This window comes from Hylobates moloch, unplaced genomic scaffold (assembly GCF_009828535.3).
Source record: "Hylobates moloch isolate HMO894 unplaced genomic scaffold, HMol_V3 SCAFFOLD_11, whole genome shotgun sequence".
NCBI classification, from domain to species: Eukaryota; Metazoa; Chordata; class Mammalia; order Primates; family Hylobatidae; genus Hylobates; species Hylobates moloch.
In genome coordinates, this window is record NW_026652286.1 from 66,660,997 (window position 1) to 66,679,068 (window position 18,072).

General features: G+C 40.5%; 1 protein-coding gene across 1 annotated transcript in view; it reads left to right on the forward strand.

Annotated features, from left to right (window-relative positions):
- Positions 1–18,072, forward strand: part of HEPHL1 (hephaestin like 1) — a 92,885-nt gene that overhangs the window by 49,890 nt on the left and 24,923 nt on the right. Inside the window, exons 10-13 of the mRNA XM_032167172.2 lie at positions 6,528–6,678; positions 10,046–10,258; positions 12,825–13,038; positions 17,533–17,672. Of these exons, the coding sequence (XP_032023063.1) occupies positions 6,528–6,678; positions 10,046–10,258; positions 12,825–13,038; positions 17,533–17,672 (718 nt within the window). The remainder of the gene's footprint in view (positions 1–6,527; positions 6,679–10,045; positions 10,259–12,824; positions 13,039–17,532; positions 17,673–18,072) is intronic.

Genomic DNA, 18,072 nt, shown 5'->3' on the forward strand with positions numbered 1-18,072 from the left:
GGCTGAAGGAACAAGAAAGCATTTAGATAACTTCTTGCAAGTCCCAACTTAGAGATTTGAATTGTTCAACTGATTAGTGTAGCAAAGCATAGCCTTTCAAGCTACGTCTACATGATATTAAACATATTAATGAAAAGAGAAAAATAGTCATTTAACCATCTATTTTACCAAGCAGAAATAGCAAGGACATTTATTTAAATGGTATATTTTATAATTTTTGGCATTGTGTGGCTCCACTTCTGGACTCAAAGGAATTTCCAGATTTAAAAAACACAAAATATCTTGATCCTATTTGGATTTTCCTTTCTCTACATGAAGGAACAATCCCGGAAATGTCTATTGCATGTGTTATAAGACTGAATGTTTATGCTGTGCCTCAACAAGCACACAAGGCAAAGCAGAATGATTATCCATATTTTAAAGCTGAAGAAACTAAGGCTCAGAGACATTGAGAGGAATTCCAGGAAATACACCTAGTAAGTGGTGAAAGTTGGCAGTAAAACACAGGACCTTGAACATCCAACTTTGTCCTTTTTCCAATGCATCCTCTTGCTTCCTCGCAGCTAAATACCTAAGCCAAGGAGATTAAGTGCCAGAAAATGTTTGAAAGGTAGTTCTAATTTTGCCCCTGCTGTGTCCATTTAATGGTACCTTTGAGGTTTGCTAGAAGCACCTCATAGTCTGTGGGAATTGTTGCCTAAGCCAAATATTATTCATGGTCAGTCCACTTACACAAAATTCATGAAAAAAAAAGTACCCTGAAACATCCTATACCCATAACTTGGCTGAGAGAGAAAACCATTTGGCCAGATGGAAAGGTATGTTCAATTCAAGAGTTACTTATGAAATACCTAGTATGTGCCAGGCCCTCTATAAGCAAAATGGTCAGTTCTCTTCTAGGCAGGTGGAGAGATGAAAATGGAAATAAGTGTTTGCATCTCTTTCCAGTAAATTGTCATAAATTCTCCCAGTGGTGAATGGTCAGGTACAGAATGTCATTTACTAACACCCCTGGTCCCCCACAATAACCATTCAGTCAAACTCCCTACTCCCATTCTGTTTCTTTCTTTGAATCCACCTCTCTGTAGATCTCACACTTTTCTGGAAATAATCTGACTTATGAAAAAGTAGAAAAAATTTTCAAAGAATCCTCATATACCCTTCACCCAGATTCATCAACATTTGATCTCATTTGCTTTATTATTATCTCTCTTTGTTTTTGTGAGTTTTTTTTCTGAACTGTTTGAGAGTAGGTTGTAGACATAATGTCTTTCAGTGTGTGTTTCCTAAAAACAAGGACCCTCTCTGACATAAACAAAGTAAAATTATCTGAGTCAGAAAATTAACCTTGACATTATCAAATCTACATACATTTTAAAATTTTGCTGATTGTCTCATTGATGTTCTTTATAGCAAAAGAAAAACCTGTTTTTCCTGCTCCTGGGTCTGATCTAGGATCAGGCATTGCATTGAGCTGTCTCCTGTTTCCCCCATGATTAATTTCTTTAAATTTTTTTTATTTTTAATTTTTGTGGGTACATAGAATGTGTATATATTTATGGAGTACACGAGATGTTTTGGTACAGGCAGGCAATGCATAATAACCACATCATGGAGAATGGGGTATTCATCCCCTCAAGCATTTATCCTTTGTGTTACAAACAATCCATTTATATTCTTTTAGTTATTTTCAAATGTACAATTAAGGTGATTATAGTCACCCTCTCCATGATTAATTTTATCACAGGGCACCAGGCATGATTTTTCTAAAGTGCAAATGAGATCAAGTCACTTTCCTGTTCAACACTTCCAGTGGTTTCCTATCACACTTAAAACAAAAATCAACACTATTTAGACATGCCCCAGCCTCTTGTTCCCACAAGTGGGCACCACGCTCCCTCATGCCCACTTATGCTCCATCCACATTCTGTTCCTCTCACAGGCCAAGCTTGTCTTTGGCTTTGGGCCTCTGTACTAGGCTCCTTATGCCTGGAATGCCATCCCCTGACCTTTGCATGGCTAGTTCTTCTTGTCACTCCTCAGAGAAGCCTTCTCTGATCACCAGACTAAAGTCACTCTCTTTTATCTCACCTGATTTTACTATCACTTACCACCATAAGACAGTTTCCTTGTTTATTTATTTGCTTATGTGTATAGTATGTTTCCTCCTACAAGAAGATAAGTGCAATGGAGCAAGGACCTTGCCTATCTTATCTTCCTTTCCTAGAACAATGCATGGCACATTGTTGACATTCAACAAATATTTCTGGTTGGATAAATGCAATACAGGGTAAGTACTCTTATCCCCAAGGTTAAGAAGTTTAGTTAGCAGAAAATGCCATATTACACAAATCTTAAACATTGTGTGGCCTGCAAACAAACACTGAAAATTCCAGTGCAACCTCATTTACAAAACTCATTTTCCTTATCCACATTTCAATACTCAGAGTTGTGTGATGGGTTATGGTTTAGACCTCTCACCTTTCTTCCCTGCTGCTGTGGGAGCCTACTATGTACTAACATATACTTTTCACAAAATAGCTGTGTGCTGCAGACACCAGCCACTACTCAGATGTTCCATATATATATATATAGAAAGAGACGCACAGAGACATATTTATTATGAGGAATTGGCTCATATGATTATGCAGACTGGTAAGTCTCAGCACCTGCAGGCTGAGTCAACAGGCAGAAGACCTAGGAGAGCCAACGGGGTGGCTCCAGTTAGAAAGCTGACAGGCTCGAGAACCAGGAAGAGCCAACATTTTAGTTTAAGCATAAAGGCAAAAAGAAGCCAACGTCCTAGTTCAAGGACAGTTGGGTGGGAGAAATTCCCTCTTATTTAGAGGAAGGTGAGCCTTTTGGTTCTTTCTATTCAGGCCTTCAACCAATTGGATGGGGTACACTCATGTTGGGAAGTACAATCAGTTTTATTCAGTCTACTGATTCAATTGCTAATCTCATCCAAAAACATCCTTCCAGAAACACCCAGGATAATGTGTGAGCAAAAATCTGGGCACACTGTGGCCCAGTTAAGTTATTCATAAATTCACCATCACTCAGGGTTCTGTCATCTTCCTTCTAATGTTTTCTTGGGCTAATTTCCCACCCTCTTTAAACCCAGTTACCCTCCAAATACCTGTCAAGCAATAAGGTTCTTCAATGCAACTCCTTTCAATTGTTCATTCTCGTACTATGGATGATTGCAGTCACACCTAATAATAACAGCACTGAGTACTTAATATTTGTTCAGTTGTTGTGTTGAGTGCTTTAGCTAAGTCATCTCATTTAATCTTCACAAAAAACATGATGTGGGGACTACTATTACCCTCATGTTGCAAATGAGGGAATTAGGGCTTAGAGAGGATAAATCACAGGCTTCACAGTGGGTGAACAGAAGAATAGCATTAGAACCTAGGTTTTTCTGTTCACATAGCCCACGATCTTTTAAAATATATTTTGATCCTTTATGTTCTTCCAATTTTTAATATTTTATTCTGAAAACGTTCAAGTCTTCATTGTTTTCTTCTGTAGCTCATGCTCTTATACCACTGCCTTCTAAAGCATCATGTAATTAAGGAAATAACTATATATAAGGGATAGTAGGAGCAAGGAGTACTCACATCATTGATGAGGAGTTAGGAAAGCATCACAGAAGTGGGCAGCTAAGCAGAACCATGAGGTTGCTTAGCAGTTTGCAAGAGAAAAGAGTGGCAGACTATCAAAGCTGAGGGAATACATGCACGAAGGACAGAGGGATGCAGAACACAGCAAGTGCAGAGGGTGACAAGGAGCTTGGCCTTGCTTCAAAGTGCCAGGAGGAAAGAGTCAAGAGATGAGGCTGAACAGGTAGGCAGCAACCAGAATACCATGAGATGAGACTGTATTGTCCAACATAAGGGGAAAGATATGGTCAGATGGCATTGCTGAGGGTCCCTCCAGAGCATGCAGCAGGTTGAAGGTGGCTTGGGTGGGGAGCATGTTAGAGACAGGAAAGCATTGAGGGATAGAAAGGATGGTCATCTCCATTCTTCACAGAATTAGAAACAACAACTTTAAAATTCATATGAAACCAAAAAGAAGCCCATATAGCCAAGGCAATCCTAAGCAAAAGGAACAAAGCTAGAAGCATCATACTACTTGACTTCAAACTATACAAGTCTACAGTAACCAAAACAGCATTGTACTGATACAAAGTCAGACACATAGAGCAATTGAGCAAAATAGAGAACTCAGAAATAAGACAGCACATCTACAACCAGCTGATCTTTGACAAACCTGACAAAAACAAACAATGGGGAAAGGATTCCCTATTTAATAAGTGATGCTGGGAGAACTGGCTAGCCATATGCAGAAAATTGAAACCGGACCCCCTTCCTTACACCTTATACAAAAATTAACTCAAGATGGATTTATGACTTATATGTAAAACCCAAAACTATAAAATCCCTAGAAGAAAATCTGGGCAATACCATTCAGGCCATAGGCACAGGCAGAGATTTCATGATGAAAATGTCAAAAGCAATTGCAACAAAAGCAAAGCATGACAAATGGGTTCTAATTAAACTAAAGAGATTCTGCACAGCAAAATAAACTATCATCAGAGTGAACAGACAACCTGTAGAGTGGGAGGACATCTTTGCAATCTATCCATCTGATGAAGGTCTAATATCCAGAATCTACAAGGAACTTTTAAACAAATTTACAAGAAAAAAAAACCATTAAAAAGTGGGCAAAAGACGTGAACAGACACTTCTCAAAAGAAGACACCTATGCAACCAATAAACCTATGAAAAGAAGCTCAAAATAACTGATCATTACAGAAATGCAAATGAAAACCACAATGAGATACCATCTCACGCTATTCAGAATGGCAATTATTAAAAAGTCGAGAAATGGCAGATGCTGGCAAGGCTGTGGAGAAATAGGAACTCTTTTACACTGTTGGTGGGAATGTAAATTAGTTCCATTGTGGAAGACAGTATGGTGATTCCTCAAAGACCTAGAACCAGAAATACCATTTGACCCAGCAGTTCCATTACTGGGCATACACCAAAAGGAATATAAATCATTCTATTACAAAGATACATGCACGTATGTGTTCATTGCAGCACTATTCACAATAGCAAAGACATGGAATCAACTGAAAAGCCCATGTCTTTTGACAGGCTGGATAAGCAAATTGTGGTACATGTACACCATGGAATACTATGCAGCCATAAAAAGGAATGAGGTCATGTCCCTTGCAGGGACATGGATGGCGCTTGAAGCCATTATCCCCGGCAAACTAATGCAGGAACAGAAAACCAAACAACGCATGTTCTCACTTATAAATGGGAGCTGAACAATGAGAACACATGGACACAGGGAGGGGAACTACACACAATGGGGCTTGTGGTGGTAGGGGTGGAGGGAGGGAGAGCATCAGGATAAATAGCTAATGCATGCTGTGCTTGATACCTAGGCGATAGGTTGATAGGTGCAGCAAACCACCATGGCACATGTTTACCTGTGTAACAAATCTGCACAGCCTGCACCTGTATCCCAAAATTTTAAATTAAATTAAAAAGAAAAGAAAATGTAGTCATCTCTTTGGGTCAGTTCTAAAGGAAAGCATATTGCAGCGATCTGTGATGCTGTATGATCAGATAGGCTCAAATAGACTGATTAGGAATACACGCTGTGGGAAGTCATATCCACTGTCCCCTCACTGTCCACTCAAGTTAACATAATTTAGCTAAGTCTTGTCAGTTATATGAATTCATTATTTCACTCAAAAATGTATACTCAATGCCTGCTTTTCCAGGCATTTTTCTTGGTGATGCAGGTATAGAGAGGAATCCAAAGTGTTCCTACCCTCATGAAACTCACATTGCAGTAGGAAAAAGTTAAAAAAAAAACTTCATAAATAAAATAGTTTCATGTGGAGATAAGTGCTATGAAGAATAAAATAGGGTAAAGTGAGTGAGTTTCTGGGCAAAAGATGGTGATAAGTTTAGAAGGGTGGTTAGGGAAGACCACTCTGAGGAAATGACACGCAGGAAAGTGAATTGAGGAAGGGAGTTCTTCAATTCATGTTCCACAACGCATGGAAAGACCCTGAGGCAGGAATGAGGTTGGTGTGTTCATGGAAGGGCAAAAGGCCAGGGTGCCTGGAGCAAGCTAGGAGGTGAGTACAGGGAAATGAAGTCAGAGAGAGAGGCTGGGCCAGAGCTTGGAGATCAGGGTAAGGAGAAAAAGTCCTTGAGGACCAGCCTGGCAACAGAGGCCAAAAGACTAGAAGCCTTCTAAGCAGGGGCTGACTTCCTTGGAGGATGGATGTAATGAGAAAGACAAATTTTCTGGGTGGGGAATAAATTCATCAGAGCAACATTCAGTATTCTTATTTAAAAATGACCTGGGAACTCTAGGGCTGATGTTGATCTGCTCTGACTTATTAATATTTTGTGTGAACTTTGAAAGGAAAGCAATTCTGCGAATTCCTCCAAGCTGGACTTTTTATTTATTCATTTCTTTCTTCTCTGTAGAAAGGAATAGACAAGGAGTTTTACCTACTGTTCACAGTCTTTGATGAGAATCTGAGCAGATATTTTGATGAAAACATTCAGAAGTTTATCTGGCATCCCTTCAGCATTGACAAAGAAGATAAAGAGTTTGTGAAATCCAACCGAATGCATGGTATGACAAATGACATTCCCGCCTGTAAATGAAAGGCTGACTTGCATTTGAAGTGAAAATGATCGGCGTGTTTGAATTATATTAATTTTGGTTTCTTGGATATTGTTCTTGGTCATGAGTAAGTTATTTCATGCCTTCAGCTTTAGATGGTATGGTGAAACCTCCCTATCTCTCAGAGATGTGAAATTTAATACTTCTAGAACACTTTATCAGCCTTAGATGAAGGAACACAAATTTTAAACTAGCGGCTGGGCACGGTGGCTAACACCTGTAATCCCAGCACTTTGGGAGGCCGAGGTGGGCAGATCACCAGGTCAGGAGACCAGCCTGGCCAATATGGTGAAACCCTGTCTCTACTAAAAATACAAAAATTAGCTAGGCATGGTGGTGCACGCCTATATTCCCAGCTACTCAGGAGGCTGAGGCAGGAGAATCGCTTGAACCCAGAGGCAGAGGTTGCAGTGAGCCAAGATCGTGCCACTGCACAGCCTGGGCGACAGAGTGAGACTCCGTCTAAAAAAAAAAAAAAAAAATTTAAACTAGCCAAGTTCACAGTATATCATAAATGTAGAAAATTACTGACAAACTACTCTCCCTTGGGTTCACAATAACATTAAGTCTGAAAACCAAAGTGACAATAGGAGATAATCATTACATAGTAAAGTGTCTATAATTAAGTAGTATGAATGATTTCATTAAGTAGTATGAGTGACTGGTGAGTGTTAATTTGTGAAACCCTAGCTGCTCCTGTCCCAGATCTTCATTTGAGAGGAATTACTTAATTCTCTCTCCCTGTCTCTTTGTATCAAGTGTTACAATAGCAAACCACCTGCTAATTGCTTGTGAGTAACACAGGATGCTCATTACTCTTAGGCATATTACCTAAGGTAGCAGAGTAATGAGAGTCCAAACTCAATGCCTGCAAGAGTGTGCAGTCAATGAAAGTGCCTGAAGCAAGTAACATAAGACAACAGGTTCTAACCTGCTTGTTTTAGGACCCAGCATAAAATCTATTTACTGCCTTTTAAAGCATTATGGAAGAATAACAAAATAGCCCTTAACCTCCCTTCCTTGTGTGGAAGTAAAAAATAGTCCAAGGTTACAAGGGCCCCATGGCAACCAGATGCTCATTTCCAACAGAGTCCTCTCTTGTGCCAATGGAAAGCATGGAGTAGTGCATTTTCAGTGTCATCTTCTACAAAAGGTTTTGCTGTAACTGAATATGAATATTGTTTCCAAACTTCTTAGTAGACAATATAAAGGGGAAATTAAGGTAGAAATAAGGAAATACAGCAGTTTCTTGGTGGAGAAACTAAATTGTAAAAGAAATTTATCATCAAAGAGGTCAGTCTTCATTTAAAAAGATAATAAACAACTGAATGAACTACATCAAATCCAGCCCCACCCTATTTTGGCAATGTGAAACTACTTTCATATTTAGAAATACAATACATAGTCCAAGCACAGTGGCTCGTGCCTGTAATCCCAGCACTTTGGGAGGTCAAGGTGGGAGGATCACTTGCGTCCAGGAGTTCAAGACCAGCCTGGGCAACACAGTGAGACCCCATCTCTACAGAAAATACAAAATTAGTCAGGTATGGTGGTGTGCACCTGTAGTCCCAGCTGCTACTCAGGAGGCTGAGGTAGGAGGTAGGAGGATCTCTTGAGCCTGGGAGGTTGAGGCTGAAGTAAGCATAATGGCTCCACTGCCCTCCAGCCTGGGCAACAGGGTAAGACCCTCTCTCTCTTTCAATAAATAAATAAATAAATAAATAAATACAGGATATATCACTGTTAAAACAAAGTTCAAGGCAAATAATGCATCTTAATTCAAATGTCACATTAATTATAAACTAAGTTCTAGCTTCAGTCTTGCTTGCAGGGAGTGGAAGGAAGATAGCAACAAAGCCAAAAAGAAAGGGCCTGACATGGTACACAATGCTTTGTGTTGTGTTTATTATATAGTCTGTATTCAAAACATGTTTACTGAAAGAAAGAATGGATGAGTGAATGTTGTAGAAAGAGAGGCTTTAAACAAGCATTCCAAGGCAAGAGAAGATTCTCTACCAGCCAGCCAAGGACTGAATTTATTAGCACCTTGATTTATACTCAGATCTCATTAACATTTGATGGACAAGATTTAGATCATTTATTTGCAAAGACATTGTCAAAGATTTTTTTTTCAAAAAATGTGGTGTCCTTCTCAGAACTGCCAGAATTTCTTGGAATTTCTACTAATAATCCCAGATCTGAGTACAATTACCAAGCACCACTGGTTTTGCAGACACAGAAATATTAGGATAGTACAAAAGTAATTGCGGTTTTTGCAATTACTTTCAATGGCAAAAACTGCAATCACTTTTGCACCAACCTAATAAAAAGTAATTTTATTTGATAATGGGATTATAACAGAGGGTCACTCATGTGCATGATAATAGTTCCTTCCTACTATAGGCTTAGTAGAGAGCAGGAGGGGGGTAGAAATATTTATTTCTCCAAGAGACATGAAGTATGAGACACAATTATGTGCATTCACCAGTCAGACATTGCTGTTATATCATGGCATTCATCCCCATGGGGTGAGAATGCTGTTTCTAAATTCTTCTCAAGGCACTTTTTCAGATAGCCACTATCAATGGATTGGGGTTGATGTCAAAGATAAAAACAATTTGCCACTCTGGAAGCACAGAGGGTCTTCATATCTAACTAATCATTATTTATTAATAAAGTCCCTCCAGTAATTGTATTGGGGTAAGGAAGTACAAGTTATCATAAAGCAAATTTATTTACTCAAAGACTAACCTCATATAAGCTTAAGTACACCCTGAAATAATTCCTCTCCACTGACTGCATATGCACATATACTGTCAATTGATTAAAAAATCTTTCAAATAATGCTGAATCCATGTAATCAGTAAAAGCATGTCTGATAACTTCTAGAATCAAATGCAAAGCCCACTGGCAAATTAGCGTCTTGTAGAATTCAATGAATTAATAACTGAGGAAGAGACATTTAACAAGGGAGATCATAGGAAAATAACCATAAAAGAAAAAGATTTTCATATTGAGAGCCTTAAGAAGAGTGTGGGGAAATTATTTCATAAACAATCTGATTTATCCCTTAGTCATTCTTAGAATTAGTGTCCTTGCATATGTGTTGTTAAAGATAACATTTAAATAATTTCCTTATATTTTCATTATTCATTGTTAATTTTGGTCTCCATTTTAAGTGGATTCACCATGTGGCTTTTCCCTGGTACTGTTTATTCCCTGAAAACAAGGATCTTTTGTAAACAGTTTACATATTTGAAGCTCCCCTGCCCCATACACACTGATAATTTTTCACTATCTTTCTTCTTCCATTTAGCTGTTAATGGCTACATGTACGGCAACCAGCCAGGCTTAAACATGTGTAAAAGGGATAGAGTTTCCTGGCATCTGATTGGATTGGGCACTGACACCGACATGCATGGAATTGTTTTTCAAGGGAACACCATCCACCTACGAGGGACTCACCGAGACTCCCTGGCCCTGTTTCCCCACATGGCCACAACAGCATTCATGCAGCCGGACCACGCAGGTAAACTTGCTGGGTCCATCTCAGGTGACCAGATTTCTACCTTCAGGCTCATCCTCTTAGAGTCCTCCCACAGAAGAAATTGGTAGACTTTGTGCACTTCAAGTGGTGTAGAAATAGATACAGTCTTGATTAGAATCAGAGAATCCTGACTTATTAGTCCAAACACATAGTGTAAGGGATAGAGCGGAAATATATAAAATAGCATCCACAAAACAGAAGTGGGAGCCCTCTAAAGTCTTTGATGCATAAATCCTAGAAGAATGTTTTTGATTTACAGTCCATAAAAATTCAGCCCTGATAAAGTGGATATGTTTTGCTCTCATTGAGCATGAACATAATTTCAGTTGCTTCTCTGAAGCATCTACCAGGCATGGACATCCCAGTGGATGCTTCCAGATTACAGATGTAGCCATAACTGCAGCCTGGTCTCTCTTCCATAGGTACTGATAACAGCCTTTTGATTGGGGGAATTCTCTGTTTTCATTCTGTTGGGCACCCTTGGTTTCCCAACAGGGCAAGCTGCATTGGATCTGGAATTTATGGAGACCTCTGTATAATGCCAGTACCTGGAACTTCTTCTCTTAGAGATTCCAAGCTAATGAGATAATTGGGGCATTTTCATAAAAGATCTAAAGCAACACATGGTAGCACATGCTAATCACTGCATGAAAAGTGAGGAGAACAAGCCCTATAGACATTGAACATGTTTTTCCAAATCAATTTTTTCATCAGTCTTAAGAAGAAACCAATATTCTACCTAAGATGAGTACTTGCTGTTTACTAATGGATGTTCTACTTCTTTGCTTTCCACTGGAACTGCAGTTTAGATGTCTCTGTGTCATCAATTAAGAACTTGAGGCTTGGGCTTCAAAATCTTTGCCTAAGGACTGCCTGAGACTAGGAGCTCCATAGTCTTTTCTATGTGAACTTTTCCTAGTGTCCAGTCTCTGTACATTAGTATAGTTGATCAATTATGAATTACTCAAATCAAGGGATGCCTTGGACACAACTTTTTTTTTTCAATACGCTCTTCAAGACCAAAGAGGGGAGGGGATTGGGAAATAGCCAAATCATCTTAATTCATAGAAATAGGGACTCAAATTTAGAGCTGCCCAGAATAATTTTAGAAATGGAGCTACTTATTCTAGTGCTTTGATCATTACTCCATGTGTCCTATACATTTCTAAAGAGCTTCACTACCGTGTTTTCCAGTTTATGTTTGGTGAAAAGCATAAATCTGTGACTGCTTAAAAGCTTAGTCATTTCACCAATTCCTGTCCCTTACCTATAAGTCAAGAAGGAGGGTGCTCAAAAGTGGGTAGAGTAGACTATATGCTGCAACTCAAACATTTCCATGTTCTTCTATTATTATTATCATTATTGTTAATTTTTTTTTCTCCTTCATGCTACCTTGTCTAAGATCCTCTTTGTTCTTAGAGGAGACGATTCTTCAACTACTGAAGTGCCATGATCAATACACAAACAATAGGCTGCCTGGAAAAAACAAATGCAGGGGACAGTCTTTCCAAGTCTGTCTTCAAAGGTGTCTTCTCTGTGGTTTCATAAAAAGACCCTTCCTCATGTGTCCTCATCAGTGCCTGGGTGTGCCTGGTACCCCTGAGTCAACCCATTGAGTTTTCGCTCATCTAAAAGGAGTAACTTGGTGATGTTTAGACAACAGAGTTACATGTATAGCAAGATAGAGGATACCTCTGTGCATCGTAGAAGGTTAATGAAAGGTACACTCATCCCTCACCTCTAAAAACAGAGGCTACTAGAGAAAGGGGAGGAAGATTTATTGATCCAATATTTTCATTGAGAGTTAATATCTTCAATAATTGTATTTGTCTTATGTGATTTTATGGTGAGTTGAGTTAAGAAATATCTATCTGATGCCAATGCATCTAGAAAATTCAATCTAAAAATTACATAATTTTTGACAGACATGATTGTCAGTATTATGTAGAAAAATCTAATTGATTGTTTTTCTGTTTTCTGTTTCCTTTTCATTTAGCATAATGTAGACCTATCATTGGAAATGAGAAACTTCTTTGCTCAAAGGCTTAATGAAGTAATACATTTGGCTTTAATAATAATAACACATATTTATTGCACTTTAGAATTTATGAAATCCTTTAGGGCAAAATACTCATCAGAAATGTGGCTTAATTTGAACCTTGTCTAGGATAATCATCTTACAGGTAATTAGTTCTTTTTAAACTGGGCTGGGCTAAGACAGTCATTGGTGGTTTTCCAGGAGATACTATCTTCTAATAGGTGTGTATTATAGGGGAGACCCAGAAAAGTCATTTTTTGGTAGCAATATTGTAAGTTTCTTTTTTTATAACAAATGAATTTTGGACGGTATCTTTCTCTCCACAGAAGTAAATATATTCAAAGTAATCTATTCCCCCTGGGGTCTGATTTTAAACTACTAGACAACTGGTATTTTTAAAATCCACCTAACTGGTTATTTTGGAATAAAATATGCAGGTTTGCTAAAAACAGACCATCACCAACAAAAATACCGAGCACCACACTCAATGCCGAGCCATTTCTCTTGCAGGTATTTTTAGGGTGTTTTGTACCACCATGCACCACCTCCCGAGAGGCATGGGTCAGATCTATGAGGTCAACAGCTGTGACAACAGGGACCCTTCTGAGCAGCCGTACGGGATGATAAGAACTTTTTACATCGCCGCTGAAGAGGTAGAATGGGATTATGCCCCTAACAAAAACTGGGAGTTCGAAAAGCAGCACTTGGACGCAAGAGGGGAAAGGTACCACAGGCGCCGCCACCAGGGCTCCTCGGTGGGATCGCGCATGCTCCGTAGGTCTTTAGCAAGTGTGGCTCCCTGCAAATTCCCAGGTTGTGTCTGCACAGTTCCGGCCGACAGACACTTTTACTTATGTGCACAGATTAGGGAAGCTGCCCACCTCGGCCTCCGGAAGGCAGCGTGCAGTGTCTCGCAGGCCCTCGGCGGGCTCTGCTGGGTGGCAATGGGATGCAGGGCGTGCCTGGGAGTGAGTGTGCAGGGTGAAAAGGCTCAGGGAAAGAGGCAGATCCCATGGTTATAGTGGGGCTGGGAAGACAAAAAGGGCCAGAGAAGGCAGAGAGGGTGTATGATGCGGGGTGAGAGGATGGGCTGCTGTGGATGCAGGACCTCAGGAAAGGTTGAGGCTGAGCCATTGGCAGAGCGCTTCTCCAAGTGGGGGACCACCAAGGAGGGACAGGGGGCGATTGCCTTGCAAGAGACCTCGGGATCGGGGTAGGAAGAACAGGTTTCTCTACTAGGCCCTGTGTCCAGAAAGTCTGCAAGACTGGCCCTCCCTTAACAGTGCTGTTGGCCAGTGGTGCATGCCCAAGACTCAGCAGCTCTCAGGCCGCCAGCAGGCTTGTGAGCATTGCTCCTCCAGGGCGCTAAGCCCAGAGTCCAGGAACCAAGATCCCTAGGGTGCACTGGGATGGAGTTAAACAGGGGAGAAGGCAGGCGCAGACCACAGACCTCCTCCCCCAGGGCTAATCCCCTCCCTCCACAGCAACCCACTGCCTGGCATTACTGTTCTGGTATGCAGATGAGGAAACTTGGATGCAAAGAGTTAAGGCGCCCAACTAGACATTGGCAGAGTTAGAACTGAACATAGATCTTTTGAAAGACAAATCCGCGTTCTCTCCGGCACACTACATTGTCCCTCCTGTTGCCACCTACCCTCGCCCCCTGCCGCCATACTCCCCTCCCCTCACCTCATAGACATCCTCCGTGGCTGCGAGACAAACACAACATGCTACTGTTCCTGTCTTAACACAAGTATTTGTTTTCTTATTTATTGGCCTTTGTTTTGAGGGGCTGTACTTATGGAAAAGAGAGTATAATGGTTCTACCTTCTGGATACATTTTCTTTTTTTAAGATTTCCCTTAAGAACAGGAGAATTTTAAATCCATTCAATTACTCACTAACCTATTTGTTAGGCCAAACACCTCTATTCTGCAAAACTAGTGCTGCCAATACAAGCTGAAGACTGATGCTGGTACAGTGGAAAATGAAATGAATTCTAATCTGGCCCTTTCTAAAATGATTATTTCATTAAAAGGCTACCATAACTAAAGAAATAATTGTATAATAATTTTGTCATGTGTACAATCTTAGCCCATGAATGTATAAAAATATAGCCTTTATGATGTTCTTACAACTCATATGAACTCCTACTTTAAGTGTCCATCCCACGGAGCTAGCAGGAAGGTCTAGCTTCAGTCTTCTGGGACTCCCTCCCAAGTGACATAGAGAGATAAAATGTGCTGGTGGGAAAGGGGGTGCCATGCCATAATTACACCTTCCCCTGTCACTCTGATTCTTGCCCATAGAAAGATGAAAGCAAAGTGAGATAAGGAGAAGTTCACATGTTCAAAGTTTAACAAATGCTATAGATAACAATTCAGTATGAAATTGAAATGGCAGTTCTCTCAGGGCACATCTGAGGCATGGCTGTAGATAAGAGCCCAGTGACACATACCCCTTCTGCACCCTAGTTTCTATGTCTCTGCCCTTTGTCCCATGGCCATGGTAGGAGCCCATCTGGTTTTTGAACCATTTGTGCGTACAGGCTATCCCTGAGACATTTATTATCCTGGTCAGCACAGGCCCTCTGCCCAACCTTGGGACCTAGAAGTCTTTCTTTGGGGCTTCCTAAAACATGCTGGGAAGGCCTCAGCATCCCAGAAAGCCAACAAATGTGACCATCAGTACAATGTCCAGGGGAAGTTTATGCAGTGGGAGGAAATTTGAAAACAGAAGTTAAGTTGCTATGAAAAAATAAAGTTGTATTCCTAGTACTCCTGAGCTTGTAGACTGATACATGTGTGATTTAGTCATCCTGAGATTCTCCACAATAAACCACTGCCTATTGAGCAGCTACTGTGGACCAGGCATTCTGCTAGGGATTTTACAAACCTTATCTGACATAACCCTTACAACACACCTGACCTACTCCATCAATTTGCTCAGCATCTCTTGCAACATTCTCACAAGATGATGAAAAAGCAAGTGCTTACACAGTGCTGAACATGGGCCTGACATGTGCTTTACAGATACTAACTCACATGACCCTCATATCAACTCCATGAGGTAGAGGAATTATTATCAGCCTGGTTTGCAGTGGAGAAAGCTGGGAAAAAGTGGAATGTGGCTACAAGTTCTGCACTGGTCACTACCACATGTAACTGGGACTCCTGAAAAATGAAAGTAGAAAAAAAGTTCTCTTCCCTTGGAAATCATACAGTCTAGGGTGGAAGTATACATGCATTTATTAAATACCTACTATATGCTAGGCATTGTGCAATGTGCTGGTGAAACAGTATGGAGGATAGACAAGGTCCTTTCCCACACAGAATTCCTGGTCCATGGTAAGACTTTAGAACAAGTATCTTCTATGAGAGGGGAAGGGTAGAGTGCAGCAGGAGATATAGCAGAAGCACACAGCCCTGTCTTGAGGAAAGGTAGGGAGAAGGTTGGTAGTTGGCGAGGGCTTCTGGGATGAAGTAGTCTTTGAGTTGGGACATGAAGAGTAGTCCACTTGAAGGGGAAGGAAGCATGTTCGTGGCAGAGGGAACAACCCGTGTAAAGGCCTGGAGGTGAGGGAGAGCATATCATGTTCAAGAGAGTGAATGTTTAGAATGACCAGAGCAAAGAGCCTAGGGGCTAGTGATGGGAAATGAGGCTCAGGAGGGGCAAAGGCAGAGAGTCAGGCTTGAGAGCCAAATTGAGGAGTTTGGCAGTGGGAAATCATAAAAAGGCTTAAAATCAACATGGTTAAATGTACAGCTTAGGATCCCTCTGCCTGCAGTGTGTGAATAGAGGGCAAAGAGGAGTACAGGTGGCAGGGAAAATGGTTAGGAACAATTCCACCCAACATAGGTAAGTGATACAAGTGGCTGAGATGAGAATGAAAGCTCCCTCAGTGGAAGGAGATGGAAGGGGTGGGTCTCACTGTATTTTAGAGATAAAATTAATAGATTTTAAAAATCTGTCTTTTGTGATGATCTGCCTTGGTAATAGATGAAGTGTACTATACGTGTATGGTACATATAGAGTCTGTTCTTGTTATTTGTAGATTCTGCTTTTGCAAATTTGCCTACTTGCTAAAATTTATTTTTAACCCCAAAATCAATTCCTGTGACATTTTTGTGGTCATTTGCAGGTACATGTAGAGTGGCAAAAAATTTACATTGCCTGATGCACACATTTTCAGCTGAGGTCAAACAAGGAGTCTCTCTGCCTTCTTGTTTCAGCTCTCATACTGTAAATAAATGTCCTTGTTTTCAGATTATTTAGTGCCATCGTTTTTGCACTTGTGTGCTTTATGTTGGTGCTTTCACTGTTTAAAATGCCCCCTTAAGCAGAGTGCTGAAGCAGTGTCCTGAGTGTAAGAAGCCTCTGATGTGCCTTATACATGTGAGAGGGGCTTTGTTCCCGCATAAGTTACAGTGCTGTTGGCTGTTGAGCTCAGTGTTAATGAGCTCAACAGTGTTAATGCTGTTGAGCTCAGCAATATATATTAAATAAAGTGTGTTTAAAAAGAAACGGACATAAAACAAGGTTATATGTTGATCTGTTGACGAAAATGTTGTGACCAGAGGTTTGCAGGAACCTAACCCTATATTTAATGGTTCAGTCTTTATTAGTCCAGTTATCACAATGACTTTCTAGAACATAACTAGGGTGAATAACAAGTATCAACTGTATCTATCTATATTTGTATATGGATGTATACACAATACATGACTATGGTCCTTCTTGAGATCTTTCAAAGTGGAAAAGCATTACCATGTACAGAAAGATACATATGAAATCTGGAGAAACTCAGGGTGGTAGAGGGTGGATGTGTATGTGCGTGTGTGTGTGTGTGATGATACACACATGCAGATGCAAGTGTGTAAGGTTAGATGGTCCCAGAAGAGAGGCACAACCTCAAAGGATCCTTAGGAGTCTCTGAGGTTGGCCCTACTCAGTGCTTAGCAGAAGATTACAACAGTGATTTCCAAGGGTGGGCCATGGACTGGTGCTGGGCTGCCCATATCAGAACTCAAGGAGCTTTAAAGTGCAGATTCCTAGCCTCACTCCCAGAAAGTCTGGTGCAAAAGGCCTGCTCCCCAGGGAGCACTTGATCACAGCCAGGTGTGGGGCACACTTCTCCAGATTACCCCTGAATCACTTAGAAGCGCTCAAAGCTTTTCTGCTTTCTGACAACTTTAATTTCTGGTGCTTCTGATTTGCAGACATGGAGATATATTTATGAACCGCACTGAAAATTGGATTGGCTCTCAGTACAAGAAGGTGGTTTACAGGGAATACACGGATGGAGAATTTGTGGAGATCAAAGCCCGACCACCACAAGAGGAGCACTTAGAACTCTTGGGTATGGCACAGATTTCAGGCGTGCCCTGTCAGCCCCAAGCATGTGCATGCATACATACTCATGTGTTCTGTTAGACTTGTGGCTGAGAAAGGATAGAAGAAACAGAGTAGCTTGACTGCATTCCTCCAAGTGTAGTATCTTCCTGCTCTACCATTATCAAGGAGCGTGCTGAGTGCTCAACTCATACAAAAAATAGTCATAATAAGACTACCAGATAATACACAAATAGGAATCCATGACATCAGGGCAGCCTAACTGGTGTATGATACCCTAAAGCTTCTTTCCAACCCTTATACTGAGCCAGGAAATTTTTTTTTAAAACCTCCAGCAGATATAAATATATATATAAATATATATATTATATTATATATATTTATATTATATATATAATATATATATA